This window comes from Lepidochelys kempii, chromosome 1 (genome assembly GCF_965140265.1).
Source record: "Lepidochelys kempii isolate rLepKem1 chromosome 1, rLepKem1.hap2, whole genome shotgun sequence".
NCBI lineage: Eukaryota > Metazoa > Chordata > Testudines > Cheloniidae > Lepidochelys > Lepidochelys kempii.
In genome coordinates this window covers 238,271,180-238,292,563 of record NC_133256.1, presented here as the reverse complement: position 1 = coordinate 238,292,563, position 21,384 = coordinate 238,271,180, and the positions used below count along the sequence as shown (strand labels likewise).

The 21,384-nt window shown below is 43.4% G+C and overlaps 1 protein-coding gene across 13 annotated transcripts in view; it reads left to right on the top strand.

Annotated features, from left to right (window-relative positions):
* The window catches only part of CALD1 (caldesmon 1), a 236,554-nt gene that overhangs the window by 213,459 nt on the left and 1,711 nt on the right, over positions 1 to 21,384 (top strand). For 12 of the 13 annotated variants that reach the window (XM_073319335.1, XM_073319384.1, XM_073319326.1 and 9 more), the window contains 8 exons: positions 1,596 to 1,857; positions 4,094 to 4,234; positions 11,413 to 11,456; positions 11,549 to 11,627; positions 13,513 to 13,650; positions 15,832 to 15,927; positions 19,183 to 19,263; positions 19,619 to 19,652. In XM_073319335.1, the coding sequence (XP_073175436.1) occupies positions 1,596 to 1,857; positions 4,094 to 4,234; positions 11,413 to 11,456; positions 11,549 to 11,627; positions 13,513 to 13,650; positions 15,832 to 15,927; positions 19,183 to 19,263; positions 19,619 to 19,652 (875 nt within the window). Of the gene's footprint in view, positions 1 to 1,595; positions 1,858 to 4,093; positions 4,235 to 11,412; positions 11,457 to 11,548; positions 11,628 to 13,512; positions 13,651 to 15,831; positions 15,928 to 17,306; positions 17,443 to 19,182; positions 19,268 to 19,618; positions 19,653 to 21,384 lie in introns of those variants that run through there. The other variant, XR_012155774.1, reaches the window with a different exon arrangement.

Sequence of the window (21,384 nt, the reverse complement as noted above, 5' to 3'; positions counted from 1 at the left end):
CCTCCATAGTGTATATTAATAAAAGAAGATAGAAATAGCTTGTGGATGTACATGATTAGGAGATAAAAAGTTCTTTTCAGTAAGAAAGACAAATGTCATTGTTTGGACAAAATATTCACCCACACCTTCCAAACAGTGAAGAAAAAATTGCTTAAGGCTAAATTCTACTCTCAACTATACCACTACAAACCTGGAATAAGTCTACTGACTTCAGTGAAGTTACTCTGTATTTTCCCTGAAGTAACTGAAGACAGAAACTGATCCATATTGCTGAGGGAAACCTTAACTGTTGTACTGTTGGCTCTTCTGGCATTTAATTGTGCAACACTGTGCTTTCAATGCTATAGTGTTTAGGATCTCCTTTTTCTTGGGTGTAGAACAAGGAAGAAAATAAAAACAATATAAATGCCTACTTGCCATTTTTCATGTAAGTGTGATGCTGATACCTCAAGTGTTGACCCCTTTTTCTGGTGTATTAATAAATACACTTCAAGGAACAAGCGCGTAAACACTGATGTGGTAATTACATATATAGGTTGTGCTACTTGACACTCCCACAAAAACATGTACCTCTTGTGGGCAGTATGAATGTACTGTTTTTTAAAATGTCTTTGATTATAAGACCTGGTTGGAAAATATCTGGTTTTGATTTGTTTGGGGTTTCCCCCCCCCCCGGTTGGAAAAATTCAATGAAAAATCTAGTTTTGGGTTTATGAAAAATCAAAAACTCTCACAGAAAACTTTAACCAAGTTTTTGATCAGACCTGATATATATGCAAGTTAGCAAGAGTGCAAGATAACAAGTGGTATTACATTATTGAAGCATCTTGTGTTGAAAATATTGATGGAATAATAAGAATATTCCTTCGTACCCCTGGTAAACTGAAGACTAATGCCCTAGCAACGGGCTTTAGCTCTCTTTAAAGAGATTTGTCAAACACTTTATATAATCCCTTAGGGAAGACATTTGTCTGAGAAATCCAAAGGATCATTTGTCTTTTATTACACAGAATATAGTGTGTTGTTTCACTTCTCTCCGCCTTAAATATTTATTTATTGCTTTTCATTGGATCCCTGAATTGTTTTATGCATAAATTAATCAAGTAGTATGCTTTTAGAAGCTGGAACATATCTCTGTAGGTAATATTCTCAGTTACATGGTACAAATATGTAAGGATAAGTGTGTATATACTATGGAGTTGGGACTAAAATAAAATGGATCTTGAATTAAAAAAAAAAAGACATGAAAATTTCAAGTTCATGAGTTCAGATATCTCTAGAAAGGGGGTGAGACACATTTGTCGTAGGTTCTGAGGCAATATGATACAAAAACTATGCTTCCAAGCATGTGGGACCCTTTGGTCCCCCACTGTCAGGGGAAGGCAGAGAGATGCCTCTGGGCTCCCCAGCCTACTTCAGCCCCTGATGAAACCTGCTGAGGGTAGTACACGCTCTGTGAGGAACAAAAGATCTTGTCAAGAGGTGTTTGTGTGTGTCAGGTTCTTATGTTGCTGCCTAGTTGAGTCGTAACGGGTGATCCAAAGTGGCAAAGGAAAACCTGTGGCATCTTAACCTGCTTCTCAATTCATTCGCAGCCGCTCCGGCATGAAAGCAACTACAAATGCTGAGGATGGTAAGCCAGTGTCCCAGGCTGAAGCCGGCAAACGACTAGAGGAACTGCGCCGTCGCCGAGGTGAAAATGAAAGCGAGGAGTTTGAGAAGTTGAAGGAGAAGCAACAGGAGGCGGCCGTGGAGCTGGAGGAACTGAAGAAAAAGCGTGAGGAGCGTCGGAAGATCCTTGAGGAAGAGGAACAGAGGAGGAAGCAGGAGGAGGCTGAGAGAAAAGCCAGAGAAGAGGTAATGGTGTAGTAATAACACCGTGAGATCCAAAGTTAGACTCTGTTCTGCTTCACTTGCTCCTATTGGTCTTTCATTGCATGATCACACAATGCTGTGCAGTGAGGCATACTCTTGGGCAAATAATCAATGGCACTGCACAAAGAGAGAGCCTCTGCTTAACCTGAGTATAGGTGGCATTTTAGGCCCTGGGATAGTACCTCGGGCCCAGATCCTCAAAGGTATTTAGTCTTCTATCTTACATTGAAAACAATGGGAATTAAAGGCCAAAATACCTTTGAGGATCTGGGTTTCAATATCTAAGGCAATGTTGTGTGAAAGGAAAAGTAAAACCAAAACAAAGCCTAATGTCTGCAGACTTGGAAGGGCCAACACTAGACTATTTTATTCCTGGATCTGCTACTGTTAACAGACTGTGTTACCTTGGGCATGTGGCTTTACTTCTCTTTGCCCTTGCTTCCTCTCCCACCCTTTTCCTGTGTCATCTATTTAGACTGTAACCTCATCAGGGCAGGGATTGGCTTTTGCTATGTGATTGCACCTAGTGCAGTGTTGCCCCAGTTTAAGTTGGGAACTCTAGGTGCTACAATACAAATACTTAACAGATAAAGATCTTTCAATTTTCTCAGTCAGATTCCTCCTTTTGGGGGCCCTACCACCATTCCACTACGTTTTTCTTCTCTGCTACCCACTAAGGTTGACAGAGGCTACAAAACTGGGTCTTTCATCACCCATTTGTACAATGATGTGCAGTGGCACATGCTAATGGACAAAAAAGCTGCACTGTTTCTGAAACCTTCAATCTCAGCTGGAAGTACACAGTATTTGGTGTGACATGATCTAATCCTGACACACAAGGAGATAGCGCCAACGGGTGACATTCTAGTCCCATGCAAGCCAGTGGCAAAACTCATCACACAAGTGGGACCAGAATTTCATCTGTAGTTGTCTTGAGAATCTTAACTCTGATTTTCTTATTTCCCATGCATACAAAATATCAGGTGCAATGTTGCAGGAACATAGGCTTTTGTTTGTTGTGGGTGTCTTTTTTTTTTTTTGGCACACATCTTAAATTACAGAAATCTTGTTACTAACGCAGATGTTTGTTTGCTGCAAATGGGATTAAATGCCTGTGTTATGATGGACTGACTCTCATTAGAAATCTTTGCCTCATTTAAAATTTAATACCAAAAAATACATCTGTTTGCCTGTTTCTTCTGCCAAGTGAATCTCCTTAAACTGGATGTTCAGATCTCTAGCACAGAAGTTAAGGATCTAAATTACACAAAAAATAAACTTGGATATTGGGGACTAATAATTATACTACTTAGCACTTATAGTGAAAGGGCCCAATCCTGGAACATGCTGAGCTCCCCACTTTCCCATAAAAGAACTCTGTGGGAGCAAAGGTCACTCAACATTTTGCAGTATCAGAACAGGCCTTGCTTAATAGGGCTAAGAGTGACTGCCCTTTAGTTCAACTGATGTCTTACAAAATAAAAACCCACACTACCTCTGCAAGAGTAATAGCCCTTCTTAGGCTGTATGTGGTGCTTTTCGTCTTCAGCTCATTAGGCATATATTAATCTCCACCACCCACATGAGGTAGCTAAGTATTAATATCTGTGTCACAGTTCCTGATCTATAAAGAGGAGAAGTGACTTGCATGAGGCTAAAGGAGGATTCAGTCTTGGAGGTGGGATGGGACCTTTGGGTTCTTGGGTCTGTTCTCAGGCAACTAGGAAGATCCGCTCTTTGGAATTTATTCCCTTGAAAACATTCTACCATCAATATCCTGACTTAGAGCCATGTTAAGTGTGGCTTTCAATAACATTTTAAAAATCAAGTGTAACAGTCTTAAAAGTTAACATTCAACTTCTTAAGTCCCAGTCCTTTAATGAAAGACCACATTTTTCATAATGTACTACTGTCTCTCATTACACTTTGAGACAGTGGGCTATGACAGTACACTTTGTTAAGGAGGAAATGTCTTTGGGGGCAGGGGGAAATTACGATCGTATAGATTAACACACCCACTTGATTCTATGGTTGCCTAGTGCACCACAAATACATTATAAATAGCTAGAACTAAAATGGGTCACTGAATTTTCTGGCTGGTGTAAGGATTTGTGTTCTCCACGAATCCTGTATATTTCTCCAGGAGTTTAAGGGATCTGAGGTTGATGTGGTCTCGTGAAGGAAACAAATGACTAGCTAGGTGCTCATACTGTCTTAGGAGGAGAAGAGGAGGCTGAAAGAAGACATCGAGAGGAGAAGGGCTGAAGCTGCTGAAAAACGTCAGAAGATGCCAGAAGACGGTTTGTCAGATGACAAGAAGCCGTTTAAGTGTTTCACTCCCAAGGGTTCATCTCTCAAGGTAACTTCTGCACTAAGTCTAAGTCTATGAATGAGAATAGAATAGGGACTCAAGCTAAAATCACGTATACAAACACCCCCAAATTTTGGGAACACTTCAAATCTGAACAAGGATCCCAATCTGAATTTTGCAAATGGACCTTAGCCAAAACTGTGGATCCAAAGACCTTCAAACCTTGTAATGTTTGAAATCCAGGTCAAAGATTTTGCAGTATGAGCCCGACTGTATGTATATTGCCTAGAATGCAGGGTACCCATTGTCCTTAATAATCAGGATGTCCAAAAAGAGGCCTTTCTGATATCCTCAGGAGGATATCACTTTGGAAAACATTAGTGTTCTCAGTGTCAAACTAATATTTTCACACTTCAGTGATGATGTGTGTTAGAGAAACTGGAGAGGAATCAGAAATGGACTCTTCTGTTCTACATCCTCAGTTCTCTTCCTCCCTAGCATTTAAGAAGAACACATGGCCACAGAGGACTCATCTCATCTACATCCTTATACTGTGTATTAAATCTATTTACCAGTGGGTGAAACTCTCCCCAGAACAGAGGGCTACCATAAATCCAATCCACCACATAAGCCCCAACTACAAATTGCTGGGCTCAATAACGTAGGTTTTTGTAGCAGGAAAGAATAACTTCTTCTGCAGCAGGAATTACAGGATGGCTCTCTCTGTGGCTTGTGTTATGCGGGAGGTCAAACTAGATGACCACAGTGGTTCCTTCAGGCCTTAAAATATATGGTGAATCCTGACCTCCCACTGAAATCAATGGGAATGTTGCCATTGACTTCAGTGGAGGCAGGTATTCATCCTATGAACTTGTACTGCCCTTTACACAAGGAAGGAGTAAACTCACAGGGTTATGATATGCCTCAGATCCTCAGCAGCATTTCCGTTGAGAGCAATGGTGGCAGCGGGGCCCCTGCAGCTCTCAGCTGCTGTGGGTGGTGGGTGCTGCTCCTCCAGCAGGGTTTGGGCTCTAATGCCCCAACTTGGGCTTCCATCAGCCCCTCCCACCCAAAGTCAGACAGGTCACAGGCTTCCATGAATTTTTGTTTATTACCTGCAACCTGTCAGTGACCTTTACTAAAAATAACAGTGACACAATCTTAAACTTAACTATAAGTTACTAAAGAGTTTATCAGTAGTTATGGCACTAGCTGCTTCTTTCTAAGCCTCCAGCTGCTAGAAATCAAGACCATTGTGCATGTTCCTTCTGTTTGAACTTTTTCTTCTTCCTGTGCACGTTAAGATGTCTGGTTGATTTTTATGAAATGCATTTTAGGTTTCTAGCTGACAAATGCCATGACTGATTTCTTTCTCTCGGTTGGAGAGAGAGTTGAAAATAGTGGAGAAATGTTTAATAGAGTTAGATGCAGCTTTTAGTCTTCACAAAGCTTTTCTGGTAAAGCTACATTTAAAAAAAAAATCTTTGGTAGACAGCTTAAACTTTCCAAACTTTGTTAAATTTCAAAGACTATATTTAGGGGGAGATAATAGCTGTGGTCTCGGTGGTGGGAGAGAATTGATGACTGTTAAAGCTCACAAGAGGAACTGTGCTAACTTTGCAGGAATTGTTCTTATTTAAAATGTATATCTGTGACACTTCCTGAACATGCCGGTCCCGGCTTCCATGGGCAGCCGTGTATCTGCTCAATCCAGCTGAAATTAGCCTCCTAAACTGTTGGCCTACATCACCTAATTGGTTTCCTAGGCTCCACAATTGAGGTTTGGGTAGGTTTATGTGCATGTTCTGTAGGGTTCACTAGATCGGTCTTTGACCAGGATTTTCTTTCACCCTCCTTGCTCTTGCTTTTATTCTGAGCTAAATAATCTCATTTCTTCCACAAAGGAGTGATTTGATTGAGGAGGGGAAGAAGACTTGTTGAACTGGGACCTGGTGCACATCAATAAGTGCGAAGGAGGCAGGAAAATGGTGTGAAAGGGGTGTGGCATGGTGCCATTTTATGGATGCTGCATTTATCTGTCAGGCAAAGGGCTGACTAGAGAGACATAAAGACCAACATAGCTTAGAGAATCTGAGTAAGCTATGCAGTCCAATGTCACTCGTTACTTTTTTGTGAGGATTCAGATCTATAAAGACCACTCTGACCTAGCATATCACAGACCATAGAACGTCACCCATTAATACCTGTTGATGATAAAACAGTTAAACAAAAGTGTTTCAGTGAAACCTGCTTCAAGAACACAACAGGGCCATCAAGGTTGCCATCACTGGCAAATGAAGGGAGCTAGGGGACATACAAGGAACAGGAACCTGATGTGTAGGTAGGAGCAGAGGAAGCCTAGTTTGAAGTTAATATGGAGGGCAAGGGGAGTCAAGAAAGGGAATTAAAGAGCAGTGTGTTCAGGATTTTTTAGCAGCTATGTTTTTAAGAAAATGACCATGATCCTGGGGAAACTGAGGTAGGTGTAGACTGGAGTCCCTCAGATGAGAACACATGGGTTGGGTTCTTTTATGTATGATAGTGAGGAGGAAAAATGCCAAGAGAATGCAGGCAGATTCATCCTGGGCTCAGGGACAGTGGAGAGGCTGCTTGCTCTTCCTTCTGTTAGGGATTTTTGTGACTACTTCAGGCCCTGGTGGGTCATTGCAGCAGTGCATGATTGTCACTCCTGCATCTTCCTCTCCCCCTTGGGGCTTCCTGTGAGGGCACAGGGGTGCACAAAACAAGGTCTGCCGCTCCTGTACAGCACCTCCTGCACTGGAGTCCTTCCCAGTTTAGGTGGCACAAATGGGCTGTAGCATAGGGGTGAACTGTCCTGCATGACGCTTCTTTGTTGTATTCTTCCCTTCAAGCCCATTCCTGAGGGGTATCAGGAAGAGCCGTAGAACTGTCTTGTCCCTTCCTAAAGCAATGAAGAAGGCCAGAAGACTTGGAAAACAAAGTTTCCTCTGGGCAGTGAACCCCACCCCCGCAGTCTGAATCTTCAGTTGGGCAGGAAAACAAAACCAGTTTGGAGCTGAAATGGGAGGAACTCCAGCTTGCAGCCTGGGTGTGGGTGGGAGCAATGACAGAACTGAGGAGTCTTGGAAGTTCTCCAGCTCCTAGCTGAAGATCTCATGTGGGGGATAAGAGGATTGTGTGGCAGCCAGCTTTCTCTGAAAAGGCACTCTGACTGCAGAGCCAGGATGTGTGACCTTGCAGGACCTGAGACTTTTTTTTTAAAGACGTATCTTTGCCTAGCGCACTATTGCTTATTTAGGCAATATCTCCGCATCAGAGCACTGACTGGGAGGAGTTAGATCCCACGCCGCTCCTGACTTTAAAGAACCTCTCCTCTAAGTTTAGTTCCTCCCTCCCATTATTTCCCTCTTGAATATGAGAAGGGGAGCCTGTGGCTTAAACTCATCACTCAAGTAAGTCACCTGAGTTACCCCAGGGGTGCACAGATGTTACTGACTTCAGTAGAAAGCGAGACGGGTGCCTAGTGGGGCCATGGTGTATGTTAGTGCTCAAAGAGTCTGAGGGCAGGCTCTTTTCTCCAGGGAGCCAGAACCAAAAGTGGAACTGAGTGGCTAGATTCCTGCAGCTGGGTGCTGTACATTAGCTAATGCTATATGGGACACTATTTTTCTGACTCACCCCCCTCCCCAAACTGTTTCACTTTTTTAAAGTAGCATTTCTATTGTCATATTACCTGAAGTGGTTTGATAACCTTTATTATACATAGTTTAAGAGTCTACTAAATGGTTAAGATAATTAAATGCACATAAAACAGACAACTCATTATTGGAAATAGTTAGTTGGTGATCTGTTCCTAAATGTTATGTAAATGCATGGGGTCAAATCCAGCATTAACCTTTTCCTCATACCATCTTATTCACATCCTGGGGCATCATGGTTGGCAGTGAAGGCAGAATTTGTTTCATAGGCCTTAGGTTGCATCTCTAGCCTCATTAATACATTCAGCAACTTCTTTGCACAACTATATGGTAGAAAAACCCCATAGCCTCTAAGCCTGCTCATACAGGACAGCTTCAAGGAGAGGAAATGTATAAGCATGGTTACACCCTAGAAAAATCCTTCCAACTCAGATGAATCATGTATTGCCCTTCATCTGCCTGCACAGCTTCCATTAACTAAGGTCCTGGTCCTGCAAACTGCTGTTTTACTTATGTGAGGAGTCCCCTGATGACTCACATCAGTCAAGTTAAGTGAGTGCAGAAGTGTTGTCAGATTGGGTCCCTGGTGTTTGTGACAGTTGCTATATTGTTGGTCCTTTACTAAGGCTGTAGGCTTCTAATGCTGACATATGGAGATTATTCTTATATTTGATTTGCAGAGGCTGGCTTATTTGAGACACCAGGCTGGGTTCTTCCCCATCTGGTAGTTTAGCTGGAGATTGGTGTCTTTGATTTCTTGAAGCCCTTGCTTGCTTTTGTGATATGTTCTGCATGGTGTTCCTCTTAACAAAACCAGGGTCCAAGGCATTTAAAAATCCCATACAGGCTTTGTTTAGTGTTTGGTCTCAGATACAGGAAACAGAGTTTCTGCTATTCAATTAACAACCTTGCTTTTTCCTATTTATTTTACAGATCTATTTTGTAATTTTATTTAGTGTACGTGGCTAATATTCCTCCTCCTATGCATGCAGCTTGCTTAGAGTGCAGTGGGTTGAGTGGCATAGTCCTCTGCATGTTGAGTTTGGTTGAAGTACATTGAAAGATGGGTTTTTCCCTGCATGCAACAGTAATAAAAACTGGGCTCTTCCTAAGCAGTGCGCCAAGACAGATCCTCATGCAGGAGTAAGGAAACCTCATTAACAACCATTTTATTCTTCAGGCTGGAAAGGCCTAGTCTGTCCTGAGGGATCCCTGCTAACTCTGCTCCTGTCTCCTTTCCCCCTTGCCCTCTGCTGGAGTCTTGCCTCCCTCTCTTGAGCTACACTCCCCGGTATCCTATCAAGTGCAGACAGAGCCCCCATGTGTACGGAGTGTACATTCACTGCCCACCTCTTTGCTACTCCCCCACTCAATGATTGTTCCACTCCTCTCCCCTCTTTGCCAAATCGTTCACTCACGCTGGTCAAGATGGGGCAGTTGCAGCTGGGAAACAGGATACACCAAGATTGGAGAATTAGTAATTGCTTGCAGAGGTATTCAGGGCTGTGATTAATAGAATCCACCTTTTCCCCTTAGTGAACACAGGGAAGCTCTAGAAAACAGCCAGTCTAGCTGCGAAAACACCATTAAAATTGGTCCCTTTCCTGAGGGGTATCTCAGCTAGGGATCCAATGTCATAAAGTTTCTAAGCTAGAAGAGTCTCTAAACCACACATTAGCTAGCTACTTTGGGCCCTGCTCCTGCAAGCTGTTCTGCAGGGACCATCCCCTTGCCTGCATGCAGGGGACCCACTGATGTTGCTGAGGGAGGGGTCTGCTGTGTAGAGCTTATGAGAAAATAGAGGCCTCAGTCTGCAGTGTGTGTGTACACACACTCTGTCCTTTAGGACTGCTATTCAGAGCACACTTTTCTAGAGCTGAATGCAATGAGAAAATAAAGGCCTCTTCCAATACAAGATTAGAATCATGGTCAAGATCTGTTCAGACCATATTTCCTTTATAGGAACTAAAAACTAAGCCCACATGATGTTAGTACTTATAAACTTTTATACTTTCAGCAGTTTCCCATAACCAAAAATATGATCCCAAAATGGGATTCATTGCTGATGGGCAACACTTTAATCGTTTTCTTTTTGCGTTGAGTAATGGTTAATATCACAGATCTATCTATTCCATTTTAACCACATTCATTCCGTGGCCATGTCAATTGTATTACTTTTGGGTCAAGACTCCTTTCCAAAGACAGCAGAGGAAAAATCTGAGGAACTTGGACAGCCTTCTCCTGGCTGGTGTGTTGCTGCCACTGTGTGGCTGGATAAAGAATCAGCCATACAGTATGTCTAGTGGCAGAATAAAGCAGACCTCTCTCTTCAGGAATTTATTTGGATCTGAGACATGAGCAAGCAATACTTGTCCATCTTTTAAGACCAATTACTGGGAATAGTGTGTGTCTTAAATCAGAGCTGCGCATTTGAGGTTCCCTGGAAATATATATATGAAATTAACTGGAATTGGTCCAGTTAGTTTCTCATTCAGCAATGAAGGGAACTGCCTGAATCTCTGCTGCTGTGGCCCTGAGTTGTGGAATTTCCAACCGTTTGAACTTAAGGCATGCTATGGGGTTAGATATTTTTACACTGCTATGAGGGAGGGAGGATGCAGGGGAGAACCTAGAACCATTTAAGTGAGCGGTCTAAAGTTAGTTGTCATTACTTCTACTTTGAAGATGCAAGTGCTGCAGTAGTCATCAGTAATGACTTGGAAACAGTACATAGAGATACTGGTAAATCTGCAGTAATCCAAATTCCGGGATAACTGACGGTCAGGTAGATCTTCTGTTTATGCAGTTGCTCCTGTATGGAGCTGCAGAGCTGACTGCAGGGTAGGGTGGGGTCCAGCTGAGTACTGACAGGGAGAAGTAAAAGGAGGTGAAATTGTTGGAGCTGACTCCATTAACGACATCATCTTTGCCAGACCTTCTCCAGCCTAGACTGCAGAGCAGACCTTGTCTCATGTGACTTCATTAAACTTTTTGTGGTGACCATGCTGTATAGAAGGAAAATATGCTTTGATCTATAATTTGAGTCCAAAAAATCAGTGTACGTGTCCTCTTTAAAATGTATGGGATGGAGTTACATGGCTCAGCTCCAGATCTGGCCTACTTTGATGTGTCTACTCTTGAAAACTTATTTAATTTGCCTCTTTCCCTGATGCTTTTTGTGGGGTGGGTGAATTTGGCATATAATGTGACTCTAATCTCCCAACCCCCTTAGTGACCTGTACATCCTCCCTTTCCTTCACCCCTGGTGCATTGGAGACTTACTCTTGTAAATATATCATCTTGAGAAGCACTGAAGAACATGAAGGAGGTAAATAATAATTCCCTGCATAATTCCCCCACACCTGCATGTCTGTTTCAGAATAGGGTCCTAAATGGCAAACTTCTCTGTATGTTGCTGCAGTGATTTGAATTTGAAGCTGATGGTTTTCTGTTTGGAGCTGCGTGTCACTACAGGCCTTTGAACTTGTATTGGGCTGCAGGCATTGCAGATAAATAGTTACACCACTTCTATCTTTCTATTTCTAGATAGAAGAACGAGCAGAGTTTTTGAACAAATCCGCTCAGAAGAGGTAAAGCAATAAACTGCGTAATTCACTAAATCAAAGCAGCAAAGTGTGTGGATTGTAGTAATCACTTCTTCTGTTTTCTCCCCTCCAAACAGTGGTGCTAAACCCACTCACTCTGCAGCAATTGTCTCCAAGATTGACAGCAGACTTGAGCAATACACTAGTGCAATTGAGGTAAGTTATAACGAAATTATATTAACCCAATTGGTGATGGTGGTTGGGGTGGGGGGCCTTAATCAGTCCAGGTTTTAGTATCCAAGAAATGTGGGGAGCTTCATCACAAAGCTGCTTCTGATGATGCTTCAGAACAAAGTGGTTCATACAAGGTTTGAACAAACGTTCAGAGGCTTATCTGACTCAAATGTCAGAATTGTGACCCCCTGTTGCTACTAAATATTCCATCTTCTCTCTCTAACCTTAGTGGCTGTTAACTTGTAGTACTTTCCAGATGAGTCTCAAACAGTGCTACTAACCTTTAATGAATTGAGCCCCAGCACCCCTCTGTGTTTGGTGCCTACCTGTTTTCCTCATCTAACAGGTTGTTGAGGCAGAGAGGAATGACTTGTCCAAGGTGTCACAGTAGCTCTCTGGAAGAATCGGGAACAGAACCCACATCTCTGAACTCCCAGCTGTGTAGTCTAACCATAAGACTGTGCTTTCCTCTTCATCACTTGTCGCACATCCTATTCATTAGGCCGGATTGTGGGCAGCACTACATAGGATGTAGTGAGCCTTGTCACGTGATAATGTTAAATCAGACTATCTTCTAGCGCTGACCTTAATGAGGATAAACAAAATGGTAGTTCCTAACTTACTCTCCCTTCTGAGGTTCCACCTAGAACGATCTACCCAGTCCCTATTTCCCTTGTCCACTTGGCTGCTGTTAGTTTTAAAGAATCAGTACATATCTGTGTCTTACAACTCCACTCTGACCCTTTTGTCCCCATGTAAGACACAGTCTCTGAGCTCAGAGCCTGCAGATTTTGATTCAGCGCCAGAACTAGATGTTTGATTCCCCAAACTGTGAATGGGTGAGGATGGAGCTGTGGTCCCATCCATCTCTAGCAGCGAGCGGAGCTGATCCCATGCAGCAGGGAGATCAGGCTGTACCATTTCCAAGGGTGCAGAAGTAGCTGTGATCCCAGACACATTGGACCTGCTTGTCAATTAATGTAAATGGTATTGCTCCACTGACTTCAATAGAGCTATGCTGATCTAGACCATCTGAGGATCTGGTCCTTTGTGACTAGCTTGGACATAAAGCTATTGCTCTGCGAGGTAAGGGGAGTGGTGGAGAGCTGTGCAGTAATGTTACCTGTGCTTTCCTGCCACAGTCTGGCCCTTAATTTCTCGTGCTGGACATCCCTTACACTTAGAAACACAAGGCAACTTCTTCAACCTCTACCTGTTAGGACCCTCCACTGCCCCACATCCCTAACCGATTCTACAATATTTGTGAATGTTGCCAACAATGAGGGAATTTGGACTTCCATTTTAGTAACCCTGCAGAAGTTACACCTTGCAGAAATGCTCGACTGTTGGGCCTCTGTGATAACCTTAGTTGTAGGGTTTACCTGCCAGTACCAGACAGAGCAGGATGGACACACTAGACAGCGTATCAGTCCTTTACAGCTGCACTTCCTCCTTGATTTGTGCTGCAGCCAGAGGCAAATCCATGGAAGGAAGGGGGCAAACTATTTAAAGGAGTTACAAGCTAAATCAAACTATGGGTCAGCTGTAAGCACTACTTTATAAACCTCTGTACCATCGGCTACTGTTTACCACAAACCTTGTAAATCCATGTGTGCAAAATCTGCATGAATGATAGGGCAGATCACGAGGCGTGCACTGACTTGAACAACTGTACTTCCAACAAGTGAGGCTCTTTACTAAGAGTCTTATATTTGTCTGCATAATAATTTGCATAGTCATCAATGGAACTTCATTCAGCTTTAAAAATACACGTATACACTATTCTCCACTGGTGCCCCAGAACTCTAAAACACATTCAGCACCAGGGTCTTAGTTCTGAGCACTAACTAGCGTCTGTCTATTGCAGGGCACAAAGACTGCAAAACCTGCTAAGCCAGCACCCTCTGACCTTCCAGTCCCAGCTGAGGGTGTCCGTAATATCAAAAGCATGTGGGAGAAAGGGAATGTTTTCTCATCACCCTCTGGACCAGGGACACCAAATAAGGTACATATTCCTACTTTGCATGTTTATATAGAACTACACCAAGGACCTTTCCTTAAATCCTTATTTATGAGTAATCCTTACTCCTGTGAGCAGTCTTGCTGAAGTCAAAGATAGATGGTGCTCAGCATCTTGAAGAACTGGATTCTCAAAGACCCAGCTACCCATGTAGCCTACAGCAGTGGTCGTCAACTGGTCTATCATGGAGCCTCTGACCATGGATCTCAGTCAGTCACTGAGACTGAGATCCACTGTTAGAGGCTCCACAATCGACCAGTCGATCACAATAGGGTTGCCAACCCTCCTGCAGCCAAACCGGGAGATCAACTGCTAACGATCTGTTGGCACAGTAGGGCTAAGGCAGGCTCCCTCTCTGTCCTGTCCCTGCGCTGCTCCCAGAAGCGGCCAGCATGTCTGGCAGTGGCTTGGGGTGTGTGTGTGGGGGGGAATGCCCAGGCAGGGCAGTGGGTCTCCGCGTGCTGCCCTCACCTGCAGGCACCATCCTCACAGCTCCCATTGGCTGGGAATGGGGAACCATGGCCAATGGGACCTGCAGCAGTGGTGCCTGCAGGTGAGGGCAGCACGCGGAGCCACCTGCCCTGTCCCCCCCCCCCCACTCCCCCCAGGAGTCGCTGCCGGACATGCCGGCTGCTTCCAGGAGCAGCGCAGGGACAGAGAAGACAAGGAACCTGCCTTAGCCCCACAGTGCTGCCGCCCAGGAGCCACCTGAGGTAAGCAGCATCTGTCCGGAGCCCAAACCCCTCCTACACCCTGGCCCCCTCTCAGAATCCACACCCCGGAGCCCCTCCTGCACCCCAACTCCTGGCCCCAGCCCTGAGCCCCCTCCTGCACTCCAGCCCTCTCCCAGAGTCCACACCCTGCACCTCAACCTGCTGCCTGAGCCTTGAGCCCCTTCCTGGAGACAGCACTCCACACTTCTCCTGCACCCCAACCGCCTGCCCCAGCCCTGAGCCCCCTCTTGCACCCAAACTGCCTCCCTGAGCCCCCTCCTGCACCCCCAACCCCTTGTCTCAGGCTCAGCCCAGAGCCCCTCCCACATTCCAAACCCCTCAGCCCCAGCCTGGAGCCGGCACCCCCTCCTGCACCCCAGCCCCCTATCCCAGCCCACTGAAAGTGAGTGAGCATGGGAGAGAGTGAGCGATTGGGTGGGGGGGGGGATGGAGTGAGCAGGGCAGGGTCTTGGAAAAGGGGGTGTGGCCTTGGAAGGAGCAGGGCAAGGGTGTTTGGGTTTGTGTGATTATTGTTGTTTCTACATTTTCTTTGAGGTAGCTCCTAGGTTGCACTTAAATTCAAAAAGTGATCTGGTGCTTATAAAAGGTTGGAGACCACTGGCCTACAGAATAACAGTAAGACTATTACAGTAGGCACTAAGAGGGAAACTTAAGTTAAGAGAGTCACTGAAACTTCACACTTCTGACATCTTACACAGCTGTAACTGGGGAGCTTAAGCCATGTACAAAAAAGTTCGGAGTTGTGATGTTTTTATTAGGTCAAATTCTACTAGTAAAGTTATTTAGGTGTTTTTTGGGGTTTTTTTGGTTTTTTTTTTTAAAAGCATCACTGAAATATTTAAGGTTCATATCTCGTCTATAAATTCATAGGCCAACATTTCCTTCTTACAAGTCAACGTGAGTTGAAAGCACTTCTGAAAATCAGACTCTGTGTGTCTAAATATGAATGTAGGCACTTAGCTGTATGCACCCAAGTTTGAAAACTTTGGCCATATATTTTAAGAAATTCTATTAACCTTGGGTGATCTAGGCATGAGTTTTATTGTATTGTATTTCAAAATTCCAGTTAAGAAAAACAAAACCTGGATGAAATTATTCCCATGTCATTCTTCTGTTTACGCTAAAGATCTTATTTTTAGAATTTGGAGTGGAGGCAGAAGCAGCACTGGATGCTCAGGGATCGATGAAAGCTTTATAAACACTATCCAGGGGGTTAGTCAATGATTATTCTGTTTGCCAGGTGTGACCAGCTAGCCCTGAAAATTGAAGGCTATGTCTCAACCAGACATAGTCTCTGAGGGAAATTCTTATTAACCATGGGTTTTGCTTTTTTTTAAGCAAATCATAGAGCCTGTAGGCCCCAAATCATAGAGCCCCAAACCATAGGCACAAGTACTCTAGAAAAGCTGATTTGTAAATGACTGCTTTGCAGGAAACAGCTGGACTGAAGGTTGGTGTGTCCAGTCGTATCAACGAATGGTTAACTAAGACCCCGGACACCAACAAATCGCCTGCTCCGAAACCTTCTGTAAGTAAAACTGCAGTAACTGGCTTCTGAATGATAAGTTTGCACTTATGTCAGTAGAGGAGAGATAAAAAGTAAATATGGTAGGTCAGGAAGCAGATGGCTCCTTGGAAGGGATGGTGGTGCATTCTCTTTCCTCAGAGGCTTGACCTGATAGAAGCACTAAAGTTGAGAACTTGTGGATGATGATGGTATCAGAACAGCTCTCACCATCGAGCTGGTGCAGCCTTGGAAACTGCATGGATGGATGCTCTAGAAAAATTGTGAGGGGTCATGTTACAGAGGAGAATGTTAACTTGGAGCCTCAGGTATTCTGCCATGAATCTGTAAATAAACAGTCATGACCTGTTGATGAAATATTTGATATTTTGCCTCCAAGAGGAACTGGCAAACTATTGAAATGCCCAAACTGTTAGTGTCCTAAACATGCCTTGGTGTAAATGAGACTCCAATCCTAAAATGGTAAATATACAAGTAGCACATCAGGCTGTTATGTTTAAGCTTCCTGCATCCATATTTGACTATATGCTGTCAGACCATATAGCTTTCAGCTAATCTAGAGGAGAGGAGCAGCAGAGCTGTGGAAAGCTTTTGTGTCCCTGGATCTGCCCCTTTCCCACCAAAATGAATGCAAATGTCTCCTCCTTGTTGCCATAGCAATCCCTAATGTAGCAACTCCAGGAGAGAGACTGTCCCAAATGTCTATATTGCTCACCTCTCCTGTAAGAAGCACCTGGTCCAGATCACTGATGGCTGCCTTCACTCTAAGCGTCACATAACTTTCTACTCAGTTGGGAACAAGGGCAGCAAGCTACAAACGAAGGAAGAAGAAAAAAGTCGTTCAGCCACTGCCAAGAGGGGCAGGGGAAACAAGAGCGGTTCAGGGAGGAAAGAACAGAAATAGACAATTCCAGTCCCTTTTCCTTCCCTGCATTGGGAGATAATAACATGTATTGTAAGGTATGGCAGGGCTAAGGCCTCCACTGGATCATATTCAATGATTCATCTTATTTTGGTACTTTATAAAAAGTCTTGTTATGCACATTGTCTAGTATGTTCAGTACAATCCAATTGTTTTCCACATCACTGCTAGCATAGCATGTGCTTCTGATTTACACTCCTGTTGCCTTCAGTAGGGTTGCTTGGAGTTGAGTGGTTGCCCTTAAAACATCAGTATTTGCTAATGGTTACATGGTAACTGAGTTTAGCAGTGTCTGAATAGAAAATAATAGCGGTAGCTATTTAACAGTGACCATGGTAAATTGGCATAGAATCTGGTTCTCGTTTTTTGGGTTTTGTTTCTTTTTCTCTAAGCTGGGCATTAATAAACAATGCAGAACTAACCACTCCTTTTCTCAACCACATCTTTCTTTCTCTCTCAGCGGATTGCTCTTTCCTTTCAATATCTCTGTTTGCGTGGACTTCTCTAGATGCCTGCCTTCCTTCCTTCTGTCCTTTTTGGATTGGGGGTCTCTTTGCTAAACTGGTCAAGTAAATCCTTTTAAAATTCACTCTAAGGTATGATCTGACTGTAAACCTAAATGACTCTTAATGCTATTAGGATAAGCCAAGGGGAAATCAAGACGGTCTGTCTCAATTCCCAAACCATCTTTTTCTCTCCCTCTTGCGCACCAGGATCTGGCTGTCTTTATTTCACCTCCTTAAATCCATCCAAAATGAAGTTAAGACTAGGCATGTGGTCAGTCCTCTGGAGACTTGTACCAACAGTGTTTTTGCACTGACCTTTTGGAGATTGAAATATGCTCAGCTGTGATCATAGCCACTTGCTATGTACTTCTTGCTTGCACGCAAGTTTTAATGCATCCTAGAGTATCACCTTTGTGCCAAAGCACACCCCAGAGAAGTCAGACTATAAACTGCTTGCTGCTGTTTAGTACCTGGGAGCTCTTCCTTCCTATTGCAGAAATCCTTGCGCACAGCAAGGATGTCTCCATTGGGGATGGCAAGAAGGATGCTGGGAACAATGTAGAACTTGCACCTTTCATGAGGTGCTGAAGGTTTATTTTTCCCTGGTGGGTGTTTTTCTCACACTTCCTGTTATCCTGGCACTTCAACTCCATGCTATGGATTTAAAGGTTGTAGTTAGAATTAAAATGGACATAAAGAATGGTTTATGGCTAAGTGTTGGATCACAAAATCTTTACTTGAGAATGCACAGGAGGACCTGCTCTTCTGTTTGTGCAGTGTCCTTTCCATTACAGCATTTCTAATCCATCTCTGGGTGAGACTACATAGTTTGTTTACATTTTAAAAAAAACACTTCCTTTGTCTATACAGAATGATATATAGTCTGGCTAGACTACATGTCCCATGATGCACTGCTATATGTGACACCCCCCCATAAGACACTGCATTCTTTGAGCCTAGTGCGTCTTGGGAGATATGGGTCAGCCAAGGAGCCTATACCATGGGAGAAAATGGGGGGGCATGAAACATCCAAATTACTACTCCCATGAAGTATTGAGGCATCTTGGGCAGATTTATTGTAATGTTGAGCTTCTTCTAAATGGTAAAATATTTTGGTTCTATTCAATCAACTGCAATATTTCAATTCAGCTCAAACCTACCTGAGACTTAATATTTCCTCCCAACAGAAAATTAAACCTTTTCACCAAAATTGAAGTTTCCCAAGGGAAACAATTTCCCATACCAACCTTTACTCTGTCCCTTTGTGTGAATATATTACAAGAAGATCCATCTTAGCAGAACTGTAGATTGACTTAGGTAGGATTTTGTATTACAGGGATATGTATATTGGATGATCATGTAAAGTGTCATCTTGTTACTTGATGAAAAATTCCGTATGCTCAAGTTATTTCCCCTGTACTTACTGTGTAAAAAGAAAAAATTAAACCTCTTGGGGTTGGACAGTGACCTCCGTTTTTAAGGTGTCATAGGAGATCAACGACTAGCTTATAACTGCTGTATAACCCATCCTCTGGTTTGGAAGTGAAAAATATGTATTTGCTTTTTACCACTTTCCATTCTCTTCTTCTACCTTGCATAGTATTTAACATAAAAGTAAAAAGCATATAAATAACTTATGTGTAAAGGTACTGCAGGCCAAGTTCTGCTTTTGGTTAGTGTACATCTGTGAAAACACATTCCGAATGGGGCTTACACAGGCATAATGTGTGGGTATTTCTGTGGAAAGTTACAATACAGCCTTTACTCCACTTACATAAAACAAATCTGAACTAGATTTTTTTTTCTATTCTTTGACTCCGCAAAATATAGGATTTAAGACCAGGAGATGTATCCAACAAACGTAATCTCTGGGAGAAGCAGTCAAATGAAAAGGCAACCTCTCCTTCTAAGGTAATACTTCTCTATCCATTGTAGAGAGAACAAAGACCCTGCGTGATACTTTCAGAAGGCAAAGTGTCTAACTCTGACTAGCATTCAGTAGGAGCTGGGGATCTAATTGCCCTTTGTGCCTTTTTGAAAATCTCCCCCTTCTGTCTATAGTATTAGAGAAAATTCATCCGTTAATGTTCAGTAGGCCAGAAAAAGGCCTATGTACCATTCCTATTTTGAAGAACTAAGTGGTGCATAGACCTTGTGTTGGCCCTTTCCACAGATATGACTTTCTTTCCACTCTGGCGAACGTGGTTTTCCTACATACGCCTTTCTTTAATGATAAATGTATTATGGAATTTTTTTTGCACTGCAGGTAACAGCTATGGGGAAAAAGTCAGAGACTAATGGTAAGTGTTGTGAATAATTTGTACTGTACATTATTAAATGGAAGCTTTTGCACATTTCATACAGATACACCCAGCTTTTAAAAGTATGCCATTAGTGGTGGCACACAAGAAATAATTTCTGAAACGGAAAGGAAGAATTAATTGCCCCAGATCATAATTTGACAAATATTTTTGGGTAATGAGCACAAATCTTCCTTTTGGGATGACCGTTCTCTAGCCATATTTGCAAAGCATTGTGTGCATAACACATCTAGTGCGTTTGCTGTAGCTGCAGAGATCCATTTGAACTGTTTGAGGCCCAAAGAATAAGACCGTCAAACACTCCCAGGTGTCAAGCATCTGGGAATAGTCCTTTCAAGGTCTATGAATGGTTTTCATCAAAACTAGTTAAAAAATCCTAAATGCTGAGTGAGGCTAGTGTTGCAATGTTATTCCACTGGGAATGGAAACCCTGAGGACTGATGAAAACAAATCCATAGGATGACTCTGAACGGTACCATCAGCCAAGCGTAAAGTCTCATGACAGATGAACATGCAGTCACTTGTTGACTCTTAAATCTTGATCTCATGAGTTGCTGAGTGCCCTCCATGCCCCAGACTTGAATTGGAGTGGAGTTCAAATGCTGTCAGCTTCAGGCCATCTCTTGCTGCAGCGGTGCCTGGATACTTTTTCACAGCATAAACTATGTTTGGTGTTTCTATTTTGGCCCTATTTGAGTCACAAGTTTGAAATAAATTGTCTGAGAGCTATGTCGTGGCTGTGCTGAAGGGAACTAGTAAAACCTCTGCTAGCTCTTCTGTACAGGCGATACTTGTATTCCAAAGTTCTCCAAGGAAAACCAGGCGGAAGAAATGAGGCTCAGTGGAAGAGGAGTGGGGGAAGAAGTGCTCTATTAAATAATTAAAATTGATCAGAAGCCCATTCAATAGGAGTCCCTTAAATCTGTGACCCATATTTGGAACAAAACAATCCATCTGTGAGAACGCTGACTTAAATGGAGGGAAGTAGTATACTTTTTTCATCATTTCAGTATTAGAAGTCTGTTTTAGAATAACACTTGCAATGTTTACAAAGCTCTGGAAGATGAAATGCAGTATATACAAACTAACCCTGATATCACTCCTATTAAGTGGGCCTTATTATTTTACAGTGAAATTAAGATGGCTTTTCACAATTACTTAGTGCTGGCCTCTCTCTCTACTCCCACGGGAAAGCAATGGCAATTTTATCACTGACTTCCCAGGTAGCAGAGCTAGGCCAGCACTGAGCAGTTTGGGCAATACCAACCTAAATGGCTTACCCAAAGCCATGTGTGGAGAGAAGGTCAATATCAAGAACAGGGATTGGAACTCCTGAGTGCCAGTCTCCCTGTTCTTTGATTTAGTAGACCATGCTTTCATCACTCGTAGAATTATTTCCTTGTTCCCGGGGATTGGAATACAGTGGTTGAGCAGAAGTGCTGAGGCAATCTGTCTAGGAACAGGAGCCGCAGACAAACGATGCGTGGGGAACGTGCTGTGTAATACTCCTTGAAAGGGTCACTATGCTCCTGTACCTGCTCCAGAGGCCGCTGCGGCGGCTGCTGCTGCTGCCGCCAGATGTGAGCAAGTATCTGTGTGAGATCCTACCCATCCACCCTTGGAGCCACAGAGCACCTGTGGGCTAGCTGGCCACACAGCCTAGTAGTAGGTGTGTGTTGTTGTCTTGCCCCTTAGCAGGTGCTCTGAGGTG